General features: G+C 46.7%; 1 protein-coding gene across 5 annotated transcripts in view; it reads right to left on the bottom strand.

Moving 5' to 3' along the window:
* Positions 1-15,317: 15,317 nt before the first annotated feature.
* LOC146830407 (microtubule-actin cross-linking factor 1, isoforms 6/7-like) overlaps positions 15,318-20,749 on the bottom strand; it is a 456,496-nt gene continuing 451,064 nt past the window's right edge. For all 5 annotated transcript variants that reach the window (XM_085604595.1, XM_085604596.1, XM_085604592.1 and 2 more), the window contains one exon: positions 15,318-18,406. In XM_085604595.1, the coding sequence (XP_085460721.1) occupies positions 18,378-18,406 (29 nt within the window). In that variant the 3' untranslated portion in view covers positions 15,318-18,377. The remainder of the gene's footprint in view (positions 18,407-20,749) is intronic.

Here is a 20,749-nt window from a genome sequence, read left to right as displayed (position 1 = left end):
AGCCCATCTGTGTACTGCAGCTTGACCTATTTCCTAGTCCTTTTTACTGTGTTCTGTGTACCAGGATAAATCAGGATAAAGACTCTCACGTTTCCTAGGTATCGATACCTCCTGTTCATATCCATCTCCATTACGAAATGGATTACTGTTCTCTGCATTGTACTGCGGGTTTCGATCGGCCAATATGTGTCGATCCTCTCTCCTTCTCAACTCAGGGGATTGATCCCTATCATCTCTACGTCTGCTGTTAACATAATCATCTCTCCCCCTCTCTCTGTCCCCCTCCCTCTCCCTGTCTCTCTCACGACGGGGGGACAAATCACGTACATAACGTCGATCATCACGACGATCAGAGCGCCCACGGCGTTCGTCATCACCGCTACCGTCAGAAAAACCACGATCACACTCAGTTGTCCGAACACGCCGGGCACCCTCCTTTCGATCCAAGCCACGTTTGTGAAACATTTCCCACAAACGAGAAGTAGTCTCACCATCAATGTCCTCCTTCCGCACACCATCGGCCATAAGACCAAAAAACATATCACATCTAGTAAGTTTATTGTCACCAGGAGTACGAGTGTCAGGCCGGGACTGCCGTTCAGGTTTAAACCACTCACCCAACTCACCGAGTTGGCGTACCGATTCCAGCACCACAGATAACATGTTACCAGTCTGGTTAATCAATAAAGTCATCATGACCTGCTTATAAGCAACAGGGGAAGAACGAATAATACGATTCCGCACAGAAGATGTCAAGAAACCATCAAGCAACCTGTCAGCAGTATTTAGAAAAATCGCCGTTTTCATCACCTCCTCTTTGAGACGTTGTGCAACATCGCGCAAAGTATACCACGGTTTGTCATTCACAGGCCAGTCAGACTCAGTAGGATATTTGTGATTACAACCCTCAGTCGCCAATTGAAGCAAAGAAATTTGACCACCAGCATTAAAGTTACGAAAATGATCCTGTACAGTAGATTCCGAACTCAAGGAACAAAACTTCAAACAATCGCCAGCATCCAACATAATGCCAGCAGCGCCCAGTTCATAAAGGCGCACCATCCATGTGAGTAAGGTCTCACCAGCTCGCTGCCGAAATCGCTGCAAAATATCACTAATTTCTTGTTGAGTAAAATCCTCCAAAGAGTCTAAAGCAATACCATTCGGAGCACCGGGAGCCTGCTGCACCTTCCGCCGAAAAACTGGATGCACCGAGACCGCGGGACGAGCATCACAAGGAGCTCGATCAGTACACGTAGAGGAACAATCAGTGGAAGAAGCATCGACCCCGCTCGAAGGACGAGCGCAATCACGGGGTGCACCATCAGAGGCGCAAGAAGCAGATTTACAAGCACGTCCGGAGCGAGAGGACTCGCGCTTGGCAGACTCCTCACCCGAGGAAGGAGAATCACTCGAGTTCCAGATATTACCATCCCATTCATCAGGATTCCAATCCAGTCCGGCTTTCGCCACGACCAGACGCACCTTTCGCGTCGAAACCCGACCACGCCGATTCTTGTATTTATAACGAGCAATTCGCACAGCCGCCCTTTCGGCAATAGTTTGGTACGTCTCAAGTTTGTCAGCAAGCAACTTATTTTGACACCGCAACAAAGTATGAGCATTCTGAATCTCAACAAAGTTCGCTTCCAAATCCTTATGCAAGTTCTGTAACTTCAACAACCTCTCATGCAGAATTCTATACGCAGACAGAACAATCCAACCTCTGCGCCCCAAAACGGGAAGCTCATCACCCTTAGATACCGGCGCCTTCTGTAAACAAGTAATCACATTAGCCGGCTCCGCCAGCTCCAAAAAAGAATTCCAATTCTCACTCAAACCAGTAGAATCAGCCCACTCACGGGCTAAGGCTTCATAAGGCGTTGAATCCCAGCCGGGAATATCAACGGGCAACTTAAAAGTAGATTTCGATTTTCTAGAAAACATCTTGGAAAAGAAAGAAAAAGAGAAAAAGAGAAAGAAGAAAGAAGAAAAAGAAAAAAAACTACACTCACAATTATATAGAAATAATATACAAACGAAACCACGCACGCACCGAAAGCAAACACGATACAACCACAACGCACTCAGGTTTCGTAAACGGTTCGTGACGCCAAATGTTCTGCTTGGGTTTTCGGATCAGATAGAACCCGCTCATCAGAGCCTCACTAACCCAGCCAGAACGTTACCCCCTCCCTAGAACCTATTTACAATCCTGCAACCACATATATCTACCACCTAAGGACAGGGGATTCCTACTATACATACCAAGACCTCTTACAATCGGCGGCCTCGCGATCCCATACGGATCCAGACCTCTCTGCCCATACGACAGTATCACAAGTGGCGGCCTCGCGGTCCCATACGAACCCAGACCTCTCTACCCAGACGGCAGTCTCAGCACAGTCGGCGGCCTCGCGATCCCATACGGATCCAGACCTCTCTGCCCATACGACAGTATCACAAGTGGCGGCCTCGCGGTCCCATACGAACCCAGACCTCTCTACCCAGACGGCAGTCTCAGCACAATCGGCGGCCTCGCGATCCCCTACGAATCCAGACCTCTCTGCCCATACGACAGTATCACAAGTGGCGGCCTCGCGGTCCCATACGAACCCAGACCTCTCTACCCAGACGGCAGTCTCAGCACAGTCGGCGGCCTCGCGATCCCATACGGATCCAGACCTCTCTGCCCATACGACAGTATCACAAGTGGCGGCCTCGCGGTCCCATACGAACCCAGACCTCTCTACCCAGACGGCAGTCTCAGCACAATCGGCGGCCTCGCGATCCCCAACGAATCCAGACCTCTCTGCCCATACGACAGTATCACAAGTGGCGGCCTCGCGGTCCCATCCGGATCCAGACCTCTCTGCCCATACGACAGTATCACAAGTGGCAGCCTCGCGATCCTATACGAATCCAGACCTCTCTACCTAGACGGCAGTCTCATACGACAGTTCATCCTATGATCACCATAACATACAAAAAGGGAATCAGTCTCACTATTCATCAGATCACACAAGGATTGCCAGTTCGAGCATAGCCTGTTCTCAGGTTCGAGGGGCTCCTCTTTCCCTTATTCAGTTACCACTTACCTGATCAGGGTTAACATCTGTTCATGTAGCCGCAGCTGACTAGAAGAATAGGCTACCCTCTTATACAAGAACACGCAGCACATGTTGGTTCACTACAAACTGGATACTTTATTACTCATTACATACACAATCACATAACATTACGATATAACACATAACCTGCAAAGAAAAGTGAAAGATTAAGTTGTACACTCTAATAAGAAAGGGTCGACATCACCTTAGTAGTATGTAGCCTGCACTCAGTGGTCATCTAGGTTCCCTTCTCGTCTGTGCCTCGGCTCGCCTGGAATCACCCTTCTCCGAGTCGCTGGGACCTCTTCCTTATCGGCTATTCTCTCCTCTCTGGCTATTCTGCTAGGAAAGCATCTGTCTCTCGGTTCTTCTCCGCCTTCAAGATGGCGTCTGTCTTCCCTGGAATAAGTAGTAGCTTTACTGCTAACGGCTAGATGCCGCCTACGGACTGAACATGTAACTGCCTCAGACTTTCACTAATATAGAGGTGCGTTTCCTCATGGAAAATTCCGGCCTGTAACCTGCCGCCCACCAAATTCTTGTACCTCCCCGTACCAAGGACACGTTCCCAGCCGGCCGGCCTGATGTAGTGTCTTCGGCATGAAGAAAAATACAATCCTTCGATAAGGGCCGGCCTGAACCGGTTCTCTCCAAGCGAATAACACCTCATAACTAAAACATGACGTTTGACCTAGAAGCATCCCAAGCTGCCGGAGCAGAAAGAAAGATGGAGTCTCTCCCGTTTGAGGCCTACCAGGCCTGAATTCAGCACAGCTCCGTGAAATACCCTCACTACAGGACAGGTTATCCCTAATACTAACGAATCTATCCCCTAGGCTATGTGTGCAAGCCCTGATCTATGGGGAAGAGCACAGAATCATGTCGAAGTGCCTAGTAAATAGGCTCCATTCACTACTCTAACCCTTAGACTTGAATGGTAAGAGACTGAAGTCACATTTAATCATCTTTTCCTCACAAGAAGGCCGGGAAAATCGAGCAGAACATAGATATAACCAAGGTTCTCCCCAGTCACAGTAGAGACCTTGCATCACCTCCCGATGGAGACACCATTCATGATCTGCAAGGCATCAACAGCTGACTCATTTATTCTGGAATTCAGAGAGCCTGCCAGATGTTGTTTGACCAGGAAGATGTCCCTGCATGCCAGTCATGTCCAGAGGAGCAGAGCCTATTGACACACCCTGACCTGCTTGCTGCAGTACCACAAGGTAGGGATGTTGTCAGTGAATGTTGTTCATTAACACCCGATTCAGCGTCCCTTGCATTGAAGGAAGGCTTTCAATGCCAGGCGCATCACTCCCTACTACAAGAGGTTCATGTGGAGCTGAGACTCTGCCAGAGACCACAGTCCTGATACCCCCTTCTCCCAAATGGACTCCCCCAACCCAGAAGGGTCCCATCTGTCATTACTGTGAGCTCTGGGTGGGAAAGGGAGAGGAGTCAGTTAGCCACCACTGTAGGTCTTTTGCAGTTCCCTCCGATATCTGGACCCAGTCAAAGAGATTCCCCTGATTATGCGCCCACTGGGGCTTCAGGTCGCACTGCGCAGCCTGCATAAGCCAGCGGGCATGTGTCACCAGCAGGTTGCAGGAGGCCATGAGACCCAGCAGCCTCAGAGCCAGTCTCACTGAAACACAGGATAGAGGCTGAACACTGGAATCATAGCCTGAATATCCTGGACTCGCCGCTCGGGAAGATAGGCACGAAACTGCACTGTGTCCAGAATGGCTCTGATGAAAGGGAGCATCTGAGAGGGAGTCAGTGTGTCTTTGGCAAGTTGATAGTGAATCCCAGCAAATACAGGAGGTCCACCATAGTCTGGAGATGTGTGACGACTGCATGGGGTGATATTTTTTAACAGACAGTCATCAAGGTAATCAAGGAAGGGGAAGACTGGGACCCCTGACCTCCGCAGAAGGGCTGCAAACACTGCCATCACCTTGGGGCACATCGCATACTGAAAGTGCTTGTGGCCCACCGTGAACCACAGGTAATATCTGTGGGCTGGCAGGATGGATATGTGCACTAGACGTCCTGCAAGTGCAACGCTGCCATCCAATCTATGGGGTCCAGGGTAGACAGGACCTGAGCTAAGGTGTGCATTTAGAATTTCTCCATTTGAGAGGGCGCAGGTCTAGTATAGGGAGGAGGCCTCCCTCCTTTTTCGGCAACAGAAAGTAGCAGGAATAGCAAGCTCAACCTACCTCTGATGCTGGCACATTCTTGATGTCTCATTTGGCCAAAATACCTCATCAGCATGGCATATGAAGCCCCTTCCTCCATTGCGACACTAGGGGGAGAGACGAAGCCAGTGTCTGGGAAAGTGTTTAAACCACAGACATAAGCTTGTTCCCCATACCAATTATCCTTAGGCTCTTTCATGGGGTTGAGATAGCCATAAGGCTTCTCAAATCCTCTCCAATCCTCCCCAGTTGCACTCCACACAGGGCCTATCGAAAAAAAGTAGGCCCCGGCTCAGAAGGTCATGTTCCGGCTGGCATCTGAGTCGACTTTGGGCTACACCAAGCCAGCTTTGAATTGGGTATGACAGTGGGATCTACGGCGCCACTGGAACAGGCACCGGGGAAGGTCACAGCCTTGTGACCCAAGCTGATCCGGATTCAGGAATGGATCGAAAGGGCTCTCCTGGCACTGAGAGAGAACCAGCTAGCGGAAATCCGGTGCAACACCTGAGCACGTGGAGCCTGAAGGCATTCCAAAGGGGTCAACCCACCCAAATATGAGGTTGTTGGAAATGGCCCTTTTTGCAGGGTTATCCCAAACATTTTGCCTACTGAGCCCTCTTTTTCTCATCTCCTTTTGTTGGCTTTAGGACTCTGAGCACTTTACCACTGCTGATCAGTGCTAAAGTGCATGCGGTTCTTTCCTAAACATGGTGACATTGGTGAATACCCATATTGGCTTATTTTATTTACTAGAAAGTCTCTTGTAAAATGGTACAACATATACCCAGGGTCGGTAAGTCAAACGCTACTAGTGGATCTGCAGCACAGATTGTGCCACCCAGATAAGTAGCCTTTGAAACCTGTCTCAAGCCTTACATTGCAGTGCCTGTGTGCGCAGTTTACTGCCACTGCGACTTGGCAATGAAAACTACTTGCCAAGTTTTAAACTCCCCTTTTATTGCATAGAAGTCATCCCTAAGGTAGGCCATAGGTAGCCCTAGGGGCAGGATGCTTTGTAAGTAAACGGTTTATCTTTTGCATGTCCTGGTAGTGACAAACAGCTAAATTCATTTTTCACTACTGTGGAGGCCTACTCCTCTCACAGGTTAGGGCTGGGAATTCGCTTCTGCACTTTAAAGTGGTAATTCCTGATCAGAAAGGAGTAGCTACTTCATGTTTTATATCTTTGAACTGGTAATGACAAATCCTCCTTAATAGAGTTGGATTGAACATTACTCTTTTAGAAATGCCACTTTTAGAAAGTGGGCATTTCTCTGCTCTTACTGCTCTGTAGACCAAGGGTCTCCAACGAGTAGCTCGGGAGCTACTGGTAGCTCTCCAGCACCCTTGAAGTAGCTCTCAGAGGTAAAGCCAAGCCCAGTATCTCAATTGAGTCACAAGGAGGTTGGCCATGTTGTAGGCCCTGCCTTATCAGTCACACCATGTGTATAGTGGGCCATGAAAGAAGAGATGCAGCAGTAGCCTGAGCAATTACCAGTGCTGCTGCTCCCACCCACAAAATGTGGGACCGCAGAAGCCAGAGTGAAAATGTACCAGTTGGGTGCATGATCAGCCTGAGAGCTGTGGAGAGCAGAATATGGGTCCAAAGCTGAATCAAGTAAGAGCCTCATGTGTATTCATCTGTGTATGCATGTGATCGTATTTATGTGTGTGACTGTGTGTGTGTGTGTGTGAGACATTGTATTCTTCTCTAATAAACAGTGTCACTCTCTGGAAACTATGCATGGTGTGAAAGACCACCAAAATGATATGCTAGTCCCCATCATATGGTGTTTATCTCTGACACAATTGTGTCCATTTATTGCCTAAAGATAGCAATGACAAATGAATGACTATTTTACACATATTTTGGGCATCCTTGATATACTTTGTGCCATTGACATACTTAGAGCATGACTGGCCTACTTTCAGCCATTCCTGACATAATGGCGGTCACCACTTAATTACATAATAATGGCAGTGACTGCTACATAGTGGACATGCTGGCCATGATGGTGATTAACCTTGGTACAATGGTTCTCCTGATATATATGTGGGCATTATTGGCATGGAGCAAGCATATGTGGTGTTATGGTAAGCATTAATGCCCAATGATGACAATACTTGGGCATTTTGAAACTGAATAGGTCCACGTCAGTCAAAAAATATTTTCTTCAGAAAAGGGCTTTCGTCTTTAAAATGGAGCTTGTTTGCTCAAGTGGAAAGTGGTATTTGATTTTGAAAAATGTGTACTTTCAAAAACTGACATGCTGATGAAGATGAAAGGTTGCAGTTCCAACATTCATTTAAAGTTGATAGTTGAGTGATAATTGAAGCTGAGTTGGGGAGACGTATTGCTGTGGTTATGTCCTTTGTGCCACAGAGCAGGCAATGCTTTGGTTGTTATTTCATTAGTCAAGTGGAGGCATTTAATATTTATAAGCTTTTTCCTTGCATTACAGCTTGGAACCTCACCTGAAATGCTTGGATGGCAACTACTGATAATCCTGCTCAGTGTGGTCATATTGTCAATTTATAATACGTGGTCGCTACTTTAGAGCGATAACATTTGCTAGTAGCTCGGGTGGACTTTCCTTGAGCAATAGTAGATCTCACTACAGAAAAGGTTGGAGACCCCTGCTGTAGACTGTCTCCAATACACGTCTGAGGCTGGAGACAGTTAAAGTTTGTGCATTTCCTCTAGACAGACACAAACACAGGAAGGATAGGGGTTTCTAAGTACACATCTACATACACTTGCATTCTGATGACCTTGCCTGGGCAGGATGGAAGGGAGGGGCTAACCCTTCACTTAAATAGGTAGTGTCTTGTCACCACACAAAGGGATAATTTCCTCCCCGTCCTCCAGCTAGCCTGGCAGGCAGGTCTGGGTTGAAAGGGATACTTGAGCTGCTTTGAAGTCATTCCCATGTCAAAGGCACTTTTGGGTACAAGTACTGGGTCTCTGACCCCATCAAAACTGACACCATTGGACTGAAGCTCTGCCAGAAGGACTTCTGTGCTGCTTTAAAGACTCAACTGGTCTGCTGATCTGGAGGGCCTGCTTTTCTGATTGCTGCTCTCTGACCCTGCTGAAGGAGAGCTGTACTTCAGGAATCTCAAGGGCTTGTTTGGCTTGCCTCCTGATGCTTGAGACTCAGAGATATTAAAGTCTCTTTACCTGCTTCTGTGCCTGGCTTACTGGAAGTGGCCCAGATACTTGCAACATGGATTTCAACATCTCCTGTTTGAGTGTAGCAGAAACCAGCGCATCGACCTGGTTGCAGCTTGGTGCAATCGACGCATCTCTCGACTGCGTGGCAGAATCCAGCATCGCTCACTGCCTCTCGACTCCTGCACCGACATATCGCCTTCACCACGTGGAGAAGATCGACACATCCTGCACCAGTTGTTGCAACCATAAAAGGTACTTTGTTCACCAGGCCTTGCACGGGTCTTGTAGCAGGCCTGCGCTTCCACTAGGTTGGCCTGAACTATGACTCTGCTGCGGTCCAGTGCGACCTAATATAACCTTTTTAGCGCTACTTGATTCCAAGTTATTTATTGCAACTTCTATACATTGTTTTTTGGTTGATTTGGTCTTGTTTTGTTCAAAATATAATAATCTATTTTTTTTTTAAACCTGTGTGGAGTCTTTTTCTGGTGTATTTATTGTGTTTCTGGGTGTATGTTGCACAAATACTTTACGCATTGCCTCTTTAGATAAGCAGAACTGCTCTGCACCAAGCTACCAGAGGGTGAGCACAGGTCATCTTTTAGTGTGCATCTAGCTTACCCTGACTACGACTGTGGCTCCTGTGTGTACAGGGCTCATACAAAGGCAACCAGAAACCCTATTTCTAACAGAGGTGCATGGCCTCATGTAACTCCTTTAACTGGGATGGGGTCACTCTGGCTCTGAGAACCTCTGAGAGGCGTGGAGCAGACCGAGACTCAGGTTCCATCGCTGACTTGTGGGAGCGTGGCCTAAAGCTGTGGCATCATTCCCACACCTCACCTGAAGCCTTGGATCGGTGCGGTGAAGACGAAGAGCACTTCATTCCCTTATACACTTACCCGGCAACTTTAAGAGTGATGATGGAATACTGGGAACGGCTTCGCGAATGGGCCCGGGGCCTTCTTCTATACCATGTACCATATGGCGGTGGTGTTGTCTGAGAGCACCAGCACCTGCTCCCCCTTGACAGATGTAAGGAAGACTTCTAGAGCCCTGAGGATTGCTCACAACTCCAACAAATTGATGCAGAGATGAGCATCTGCAGGAGACTAGAGTCCTCTGATCTCCACCACTCCGAGATGCCCTCCCCAAACCAGCAACAATGCATTTGTCATGATCATTAACGCTGGGTGGGGTAGGGAGAGGGTTTTGCTACAGTTCCAATTGTGGTCTAGTAGCACTACTGCAGATGTTTTGAATACTTAACTGACACCTGGATGGAATCTGAAAAGAGCTCTTAGTGCTGAGCTCACTCACTTCAAATTCCACTGTAGAGCTTGCATGTGTCACCTGGCATGGTGCACAAGCAGGATGTAGAGGCCAAGAAGCCACAGAGCCAGTCTCACTGAGATTCAGGTCCAGTGTTGAAATATCAGAATCATAGCCCAAATGTCCTGGTCTCGTAGAAGGGGAGGGAAGTCCTGGAAGAGTACAGTGTCCAGGATGGCTTCAATGAAGGGGAGCCATTGTGAATGAGTCCAGTGTGACTTAGGCCAGTTGATGGAAAAACCCATCAATGTCAAGAGGATGTCTGCAAACTGGTATTCCCAACCTCCACAATAGGGCAGCGACCACCACCATCACTTTTGTGAACACCAGAGGTGCACTGGTAAGGTCAAATGGTAGCACTGATAACTGAAAGTAATTGTGGCCTACCTGCAATCTCAGGCAATGCTTGTGGAACTGCAGGACAGGAATGTGGAAATAGGTGTCAGATCTAATGGTTCCATCCAGCCTCCTGGGTCAAGGGCAGACAAAAGACGGGCTAGGGTGAGCATTTTAAACTTGTCCTTCTGGAGGAAGAAGTTTCAAGGTTGAAGATCGAGGATAGGGTGCAAGTCTCTATCCTTCTTTGCCACCAAAAAGTAATGAGACTAGCAACCAGTCCAGACTTCCAATGCCAGTACTGTGACTCCTTTGGTCAAGAGAACCTGAACTTCCCCTCGAAGTATAGAGGAGTGTCATCTGGGAGGTGTTGTGGCTTAGGAGGCATGTTGGAGGGTTGGAAAGAAAGGGGAGGGAGTAACCATCTTCAACAATTTGGAGCATTCAAAGGTCTGATGTGACAATCAACCTGGGGAGGTAAAAGGTGACAACCTCCCACCAGCAACCGTGCAATGCTGAGGGTAAATTAAAGCACTTTTGAAGCAGCTGCAGAAAAGGGGATGGGAGTGTGAGTAGTCTGTTGCTACTGGGAGGCCTGCAAATGTGGACACAAGAACAGATGCTGCAGTAGCTGGAATCCACTTCTGAAGCCTTGAAAGGGGCAAAATTGTTGGGGAAACTGCTTTACATTGGTGCCAATCCAAGTGAGCGCACTGGCGCCTTGTTTTCCTTAAACCGCTCCAGGGTTGAGTCCCTAGAGACGTGTACCAACTAATAGCATATACATAAAAACTGTTGGACGTCACTCAAATGCTGATTTAGCGAATCCAAGCACAATACCGAAGCACCAAACTGGTCCCGACTGCCCTACACTGACAAGTTGGTAGTTTGCTGTGCCCTGGCCATACTGGATGAGGTCTGAGCCCTGGTTTCTTCTGTAATGGTTGCAAAGATGTCACCAACTCTCTCCCATAGCGCATGCAAGCATCTCCTTTGAAGACAGCTGGTGTTCACCGATATGGGGCAAGGCTGGATGAGAAGACGCTGTTTTGTCAATGTCTCCATGCATTTCGACTCTGTCTGGCATGGTGGTCAGAGACTTATTTCAATTGACCCTGCTTGTGGAGGTCTGTACTACCCAGCTCTCTAACATCGGATGCTTTAGGATGAAAGCAAGGTCCCCCAGCACAGTCCTATGCTGCCTTGCAATCTGCCTATGAACTGGGTGAGCAAGATCCTGACTTGACCCAGATGCCCAGCAATGTGCCACTGTGGGCCTCGTTGCGGACATTGGTCTTGACCTCAATGGGTGGTAATACTAGATTCAGTTTTCGTTCTCATAGAGTTGGCTAACATCATCAGAGATACTGTATAGTTGTCAGACCGTCACCAAGTCAGAGTGAGCAAGCGGCCAATGTAGGTGCTATGTCGATAGAAGTCGCTGTTGGTTTATCTCAAAATCTGAAAGGACAATGGCCTCCCTCTCTGTCGTCGGTGGCATGGAAGCTCAGGGTTGCGGCCTTGATCGTGGTGCTATAAGGGGTACCAGGCTTGGTGCTGTTCCCAAAGTTGGGCCAGAATACTGCATGTGTTTGAGTGGCACAGTTGGCATCAGGGACAAATCAGACAGCAGTAAACCAAATGCAGGCCACCTTGGATCTTTGGGACCTGTTGGCCCTCCAGAGGGATCTGATCAGGTACCAAATGACCTACCCATGGCTTCTTTCAACTCTGAGTTGCACTGGTGTCACAGACAGACTTGGAAATTTGTGGCTCGTTGGGACGAGAGCTGGATTTGGTTCCTAAGGTGGGGGCCTAATTTTTGGGCTAGAGATACCCGTGACGTCAAGTGACTCCTTGTGGTAGGCATGGTGGGACAAAGGGGAGCTGATGCTTCGACTTCCTGTGTTTCTTCTTCTTAACCTACTTTTTGACATCCAAGATGATCTCCCAAGTAAAATGATACCTCACTTGTGTGGGTGGGCTGAGGGCCTGCGACTGGATAAGGCCAAAAACAGATATAGATGGGATAGCACAGCAAGCTCTAAGCGCTAAGGCGATTCTGTATTGGACACCCAAACAAGTGAGGTATCATTTTTATCGGGAGACCAAGGGGAACACTGGATGGTAGAAAATTTGTGTTGGCGCGGTGATCCCAGCCAGAAATGTGAGAAAAATTAGATTTTTTTTAGATAAATTTGAAGTTTGCAAAGGATTCTGGGTAGGAAAACGATGGGGTATCCACAAAAGTCACAGCTCCCTGGAGTCCCCGGTGACTAGCTTTCAGAAATATCTGGGTTTGGTAGGTTTACTTAGACGGACACCAAGACCGGGACCAAAAATGCAGGTGCCCCCTTTGAAAAAGCAGGTAATTTTGTGATGCATAATTTTGATTTCTCCACAATATGTTTTGGGCCCTTCCCTGTCACGAGTACTTAGCCCACCCACACAAGTAAGGTACCATTTTTATCGAGAGACCTGGGGAAATGCTCGGTGGTAGGACATTTGTGTCGGCCTGGTGATCCCGCAACTTTACCACACAGAAATGTGAGGAAAATGTGATTTTTTTAAAGCTAAATTTGAGATTTGCAGGGTATTCTGGGTAATACAACATTGGTGGATCCATGCAAGCTACACCTCCCTGAACTCTACTGGGTGTCTAGTTTTCAGAAATGTCTGGGTTTGTTAGGTTTCCTTAGATGGCCGTCGAGCCTGGGACCAAAAACTTGGACTCTCCCCTTGCAAAACCAGGTTGTCTCTTGATAAATAATTTTGATGTCTCCACAATACGTTTTGGGCCATTTCCTGTTGCAGGCACTAGGCCTACCCACACGAGTGAGGTACCATTTTTATCGGCAGACTCGAGGGAATGCTGGGTGAGTGAAAGATTGTGGCTCTCCGCAGATTCTAGAACTTTCCACCACAGAAATGTGAGGAAAATGTGGGTTTTTTGACAAAGTTTGAGGTTAGCAAGGGATTCTGGGTAACAGAACCTGATGAGAGCTACACAAGTCACCCCATCTTGGATTTCCATGGGTGTCAAGATTTCAAAAATTTACAAGTTTTCTAGGTTTCTCTAGGTGCCGGTTGAGCTTGGCCCCAAAATCCACAGCTATGAACATTGCAAAAAAAGGTCAGTTTTCACTGGAAAAATGTGATGTGTCCCCGTTGCATTTTGGGCTGATTCCTGTCGCGGGCACTAAGCCTACCCACACAAGCGAGGTACAATTTTTATCGGGAGTCTTGGGGAAAAACAAAATAGTAGAACAAGTGCTATTACGCTTTGTCTTTCTATGCATTTCTGCCTTCCAAATGTAAGACAGTGTGTTAAAAAGCAGTCAATGTGAACAATACCCAAATTCAGAGATGCACAAATAACCACTGTTTCCAAACTCCATATTTTGTTCAGATTTCAGAAATACATCGGTTTACTTGATACCGATTTTTCTCTCTTTATATTTTACACAATAAATTACTGTATCCACAGTACACAATGAAAAAACATTGCAAGGTGCAACTCAGTTATTGGCTCTGGGTACCTTAGGGGCCAGGGGGGGAAGTATGCCAGAGTCCAGAAAAGTGTAAAAGCCACTGGCATCACCTAAATCCTCATATCAGTTTTCTACTGGCTCAGGGTCCTCCTCTAGGAGACCAACCCTTTCTTTCTCGTTTCCACCTTCAGCAAGAGAGGGTTTATCTAGGGGTGGTAAGTCCAGGGATTGGTAGGGCCTGAAAGGTGCCCGCATCAATCACACAGCACTAGGGAGGCTCTGGCTGCTGTCGATCAGTGTCAGTGGCGGCACTAGGTGGAATGGAGTCAAGGTGTAAGAAGGCTCAAGTGGCAGCATCAATCCTGATCCGGGAGCGGATCCAGAGAACCCAGTAGATTTCGGGGGCAGACTCGGTGCTGGAAACCCAGCAATAGCACCAGAAGGAGGCGATGGACCAAAGATGGCATGCATGGAGTCATAGAACTCCTTCAACTGCGCTCCGGCTCCAGGAAACTATAAAAATTGTGGCGCAGAGCCAGACACAGGGAAAATGATCTTGCACTGGAATGGCCAGAGATCTCCCTCAGGAGTGGGACAGGAAATGGCAGGGGCCTTCTTCAGCTGTGCCGCAAAGAGCTTCATCGTCCACTCATGGATCGCATAGGGGTGCATGGACTTACACTTGACATGGTCCCTGGGTTTGTGACCCGACCCCAGGCACAAGATGGACTCCAAGTGAGAATCCAATGCCGGCATGTTTCTGTGGAAGTCCTCACAAGGTTTAAACCCCATAGATTTTTTAAAGGGATAAGCACACTGTGAGCAAATGCTCAAAAAAAGGGTGAACAAAACATAAAACCAAAGTGGTCAAAATATACCAAGGCACTTCACCGGATCCACACTGTTAGTGCAGAAAGAAAGGAACTGATGTCAGAACACAGTGGTGGCACTTATATGGCACTGCAATGTCACTTCCGATGTGGATAACATTGAGCTGACTGACACCTCCTACCGCGTTGCAGAGGTACAGATCAATATTTTCCAGATCCAGTCTGAAGCTTGGGGAATATTCTACGGTGAGAAACCTGCAGTTAGAAGTCTCTATCAGAAATACTGCACACAAAAAACTCGATCAAATTTGAGAATTGGCTAAACCGTCGAATGTCAGTTGAAGCTCTGGAACTGCGTTGGGTGGTACTGAAAGAAAGGAACTGATGCCAGAAAGAGTCAGTGACATAAATATATACACACATACATACATATATGAGTTCAATGTCGCATCCAACCAAGAGGGAGCGGTACGGGGTAACATGACATCGCATGACCCCTGCAGACGCCAACACTCGAGGATATTGCTAATAAAACGTTTCTGGATCCATTCTGATGCCTGAGGCTTTTCAAAAGGTGAGGAATTTGCAGCTAGACGTTTCTATCAGAAGGATTTTTAAAAAATGGGTAATTATGGAAGAACCAATTTGATTAAGTGAGAAAGCATGGGTAGGGTATTATGGTTGCTCTGCCTATAGGATAAGCTGTTGAGTGATTGGGAAGCAATGGAGAGAACAAGTAGAGAATAACTGAGACAGGTGGAGTAAGGTATTGCAAGCAGAAGCCGAGGGTAATGGGAAGATTTCACAATAACAGTCAATAAATATAGAGACAGGTGGAGAGTGTAAAAAAACCTAAACTTTATTGTACATAGCACATTGTATAAAGATTGTTTAATTACAGTACATTCTGCTACATTCTGGTAAAGTACAGGATCTAGCATGGCGATAGCGTGTCATACAGTACGGTTAGGTGCATACAGAAGTGGATGGGGACGAGCTGAATGAATGTTTGCATTGCTTTGTAGGCACGGGCCCGATATTAGGGCCCTAGAAGTGCAGGCGTGGGAAGAGACGGAGAGAGCTAGGATCTTTGCAGAAGCGCTGCAGAGCCCGTTGACCCACCCAGCTGAAAACTATTGCTGGCTTAATTTAATGCATTGGTTTTGGACTTAGGCTAGTAGGTGCTTTGGTGGGGTGATGAAAGCTGTGGTGGAGATAAAAGTAACCTAAATGCTTCAAAATTCATGCCATGACGTCATACTCTACTTTGTAGACACAATTGCAGATCCAAGGTTTCATGGGACACTGTCGTCAAGTAGGAGGTAGGTCAAGAGACAAAAGCATTTGTATGAACGTTGGAGGATACGAGCTGCAGCGCCAGCAGACACATCTTTGTGGTTCGTAAAGACCAATGAATACATGAAAAATGTCATTATCTGTCCCCTAGTCTTGCCTCGACTCTTGCATTGCCATTTCACCTTTTCCACCCCAATGCATGCGTGTCCAAAATCTCCCCAAAGGGCTCTCACTGACATGTGGTGGAATAACCCTTCCAGCCAAAAAGTGAATCATTAATACTCAGTAAAAGTGGAATTATTCTGCAGGAGTGCTGCTCCCCAGGAGGTAAGTCACCCTTAAGTCTGTCACAGGATTAGTTGCCTTCAGAGCACTGAAGGAACGGATACTGAGCTGTTCTGTAATAATGTCCATGTCCACAGAGGTTTTGCAATTATGGCAACGGGTAAAGTGAATTGCAAGCTCTGTCCACCTGATATGGTCTCAAAATATCGTGCTAGGCGGGGGTTTCGCTTGCATGTGCAAAGAACTGTCAAACACCCTACTTGACAAACCTTACCTTTGTGTTGAGAACAGTACTCTCCACTGTCAGACAGGGGATCTCACTTTATGGGTCACAGACAGTCTCTCCCTTTTCCTCACAGGCACCTCTGCCTCATAAGTTGATGATAACTGGTCCTCCTGCTGGATACAGACCCATGCTTGGCGTGCCTCGAAAAGTCCATCGTCTGGCCGGATACAGGCACTCACTTCAAGTGTGAAGGACAGCAGTTTGCCCCTGCCTGACAAAGACCCTTATCTGTTGGGTGAAGGAGAATACTTCCCTTGGCTGGAACAGTTTTCTTTCATGCTAATCCCAAAATGGTGGTCGTCATGTGATGCTAAACCCTGGCTGCCTTGTAAGGGTACTCATCTCATGAGTAGAGAAGTGCCATTGTCTCTGTCTGAAGAGGATCCTTGCCTATCTCTTTGTCAGAAGAAAGCTCTTTCTTACTAATAAATTGCTGAACATTCAGTACCTGACGAGTACAAATCTAGTCCCCAACCTGTTCTTGGTCCCTCAACTGTTCATATGGAAACTGATGTGCTTGTGCATGCCTGAGGATCTAACCTCTGCCTGTGACAGGGACTTCAGACGAGCCCCTAGTATCCAAACTCATGTGATGCAGCCACTCTAGAGGACCTTGGAAGCGGGAGAAGGGAGAGGAAAAGGGGGCTTTCAGCCACTCACTGACCATGGGCACAGCTATTCGCTCTTCATCAGTTGTCTGTTATTCACAGTGAGTAGTGATGACGTGGGCGAAGACCATCTTCTCCGGGGTACTGCCGTGTCTGCCTGAGAAACAGCTTGGCAGGGAGTGAAAGATGCGTCCACTTGTCTGAAGAATGTCCTCATGGAGAAGACCACAGTCCTGCCAATTAATGGGCTGAGAAACGCCAGCCAACAAGACACACAGACAAACCTGTCCACTAGCACACACTCAAATATGTACTTCATACACTACAGTGCCACATTAATTCCACACACACAAGATATAGCTACTTAAACAACCACTAAACAATCTCTTGAGCCCTGTTCCTTAAATTTCCTCCCAGATGGCTCATCTCTACTTGCCTTGTGCTTTCATTTCAATTTACAATTACAACTTGCCCAGTATTTTCCTCTTCCTTCTCATTTTCACGTTTCCATTCATTTTCTGGTATATATTCTCAATTTCCATTACTATCCTGCATCACTTACTCCATACCACTTCCTTTGTCTCCACCACCCCTCTTTTTATTTTCACATTTTACATGTCCATGTATATTGGTCTCTCACCGTCACACCCCTAAAATCTTTCCTCTCACTAGAAAGTCTTGTGTCTAATCATTCTTTCTCATGCACGCAGCTTTCACTGCACATCGGATGAATGTGAAGCCGTGGAAATGAACATGTAATAACCTATCAATTGACATGCAAAGAAATGACCCACTCGTCAGTCTTCCACACACCTTTCCCACAGAGCTTTCTCCAGGGGGTTTTCACTTCAGAACCAAGGCACATTTCCTGAAAAGGGTCCTTTCGGTCTATGCCTTCTTCTCAATGCTCATACTATATGCCATTGAACAGTCTTTGTGTCCAATGGTGTCTCACTCTTTTGTACATGCTCTCTCGCATGTCCATTAACACATGGCCTTGTATGCTTACTCTTCTTATGCATGCTCTCTTCCTCTCACACACTCCCTCACATCCTGCCACACTTGCACATGCTCACACTTTTATGCCACACATACCCTCACAGGGTCTGCTACACTCCCTCACTCTGCCAGTCTCTGTGCTGTTGCAATGAAACTCCTGGAGGTCACATGACCAGTGGTAAGGCTGTGTTAGCCCAGGAGCATATCCTCTCCGGAAGGATGCTGCCCTCGAGCGACCTGCGCCCGGCGGCACACAGTGTCCTGAGCACTATTGTCGGCACCAGCTGATGTCCAATATCCAGAGGGTTGTAACCTTCCAGATGTTGCCGATTACCAAAATCCCTGAAGTGCTTGGTTAGCATTTGTTCCTTTCCTGGGTCTCCTTTTAGCCGATGGCTCAACAGAGGCTCGTGTGGCTACGATCATGTTGCGGGAGGTTTCTCGGTTTTTTCTGCAAATAAAATCAAAATGACACACAGTTCAGCTTATGGACTGCTCAGATTTTACTTAAAGCTATCTTACACTTATTAAATATAAAATAACAACGTAAAAAAACATAGTAAACAGTATTTTCACGTAAGTTAACTCTGGCCAACACAGCCAAGAAACACAGCAATGCCTCTACAATATTGCCAGTAAAATCCTATACACTCCTTTTAATAATAGAGCTCTCATTCAGTTATCACTACCTGCGAGATCAAAGTAAAGAAACAATTTTGAAATTTTTGAAACACTCGCTACAATTGATATTGTGTCCCTACTGCTGATTTTGTATATCTGAAAACTCAGACTGTGATTCAACCCAGAGAAGAAAGCAGTTAGTTATGTGTAAAAATATTGCTCAAGCTTTGGTATTTTTTAAAGACCATATGCTAGAATCATCTGCATGGTTGAGATGGGAGCCCCACAGTAACATTACCATAGCAGTATAAAGAACTTGTTAGTTACCCGTAACTCCCATTCTCCAGTATTTGTATCTTTTATAGATTCACATGCTTGAATCATTCCCCATCGTCGAAGTGGAAGCCCGGCAGTATCATAATAAAGGCGTATGTATCAGTATAATAGGCTGCAAAGGGAATGAAAGGTTCAGCTTAATAGCCTACCTCTGCCCTTTTTTTTTCTTTTTTTTTTTAAAGGACAAAAGTTGAACAATGACCAATCAGGCGACAGCACCCTTAGATCACTCCAACAGAGGCATCTTCCCTCGGATTTTCCATGCGCCAGTGGGATAGTCCTCACTGGCCAAGAAGGAGAGCCTCTAAGGGGAGTAGGGTGGGTCGCGCGTGAATCTATGAAAGATACCAATACTGGAGAACGGGAGTTACAGGTAACAAGTTCATTCTCCAGTATTGGGGTATCTTCATAGATTCACATGCTTGAATCTGAAAAGTGAGCGGTGCAATACAGTAGCAATAAAAAAACACATGATTAGGACAGCGGGTACAACATCATACATTGTATGGTAACAGGCTTACCTTATTGGACAAGATGCTGAAACACCGCTTGACCCACAGCTCTATCAGTGCTCTGCGTCAAACCCAGACAATAGTGCTGGGTGAAAGTGTGCCTGCTCTTCTAGGTTACCGCACGGCATATACTTTAGATGCGCTCCCCAGCAAACAAAGCCCCTGTTATAGAAACTGCTCTCATAGAACGCGCTTTAAGGCCTGCCTGCCTCAGAATGACAGAACTGAATGGCTGTTGAAATCTATGTTGCTATGATGGGCTTGGACTCTGGTCCACCTTTGTTATAGTTGCCGTATGGCCCAAAACGTTGATCTGTGGTACAAATATGCTTTGTGCGATGCAAGTAAAAGTTTAAACATCTCTTGACATCAAGAGTATGAAGACTTGTTACAGCTGGATTTTGAGATTTGGGAAAGAAAGTCTTTAGCATAACCAGTTGATTGAGATGAAAATCAGTGGGAACCTTTGGTATGAACTTAGAAATAGTCGAAAGAATTACCATGGTGTCTTTGATTTGTAGGAAAGGCTCCTTAACAGTGAACACTGAAAAGTTCATTAATAGTGAGCGCTGAAAGGTTCCTTAATAGTGAGCGCTTGTGGTTCACTTGCTCTTCTAGCGGAAGTAAGAGCTAGTAGCAACGCCAATTTCTGAGTAAGAAATTTCAGTTCAGCCCTATCGATAGGCTCAAAAGGACTTTTAATCAGTTGGGATAGTACGGTGTTAAGGTGCCTTCCAGGTGGTGGAACTTTATTGGAGGATATGCTTTGAAGAGTCCTTTAAGGAATTGGATGATTACTCTTTGAGACCACAAGGAAGGAGACCCCAAAAGTTCATCTGCATCTGGAAATAGCAGCCAGATGCATTTTAACAGAGGAATGCACTAGAATGGATTTGGCCAGAGAGATCAAATATGGCAACACTTGTTCGGGAGGCGACGTGATAGGATGTACTTTAGATTTCTCGCGCCAAAAAGAAAATCGTTTCCATTTGAGGCAATATGTTTTGTTGGTAGAATTAGCTCTGGCCTTTGCAAGGATACTCCTACCATCCTCTGGAATGGCTAGGTGCTGAAACTCATGGTGCTCAGGAGCCAGGCTGATAAATGCAGAGAATTGGGTCTGGATGAAGCACCTGCTGGTTGCTCATCGACAAGTTTACTGGGGCTTGAGTTGAATGTGGTTGTCCTCCAACAACATGAGGAGCTCTGTAAACCCGTGTTGTCCTGGCCATCGTGGAGCGATGAGTATTAATCAGCATGGCTCTCTTCATTTTCCTGAGAAGCCTTGGAATAAGCAGCATCGGGGGAAAAGCGTAGGCATAAAT

This window comes from Triturus cristatus, chromosome 5_1 (genome assembly GCF_964204655.1).
Source record: "Triturus cristatus chromosome 5_1, aTriCri1.1, whole genome shotgun sequence".
In the NCBI taxonomy this organism is placed as follows: domain Eukaryota; kingdom Metazoa; phylum Chordata; class Amphibia; order Caudata; family Salamandridae; genus Triturus; species Triturus cristatus.
The sequence above is the reverse complement of the archived record's forward strand: the minus strand, read 5'-3'. Positions and strand labels throughout refer to the sequence as shown.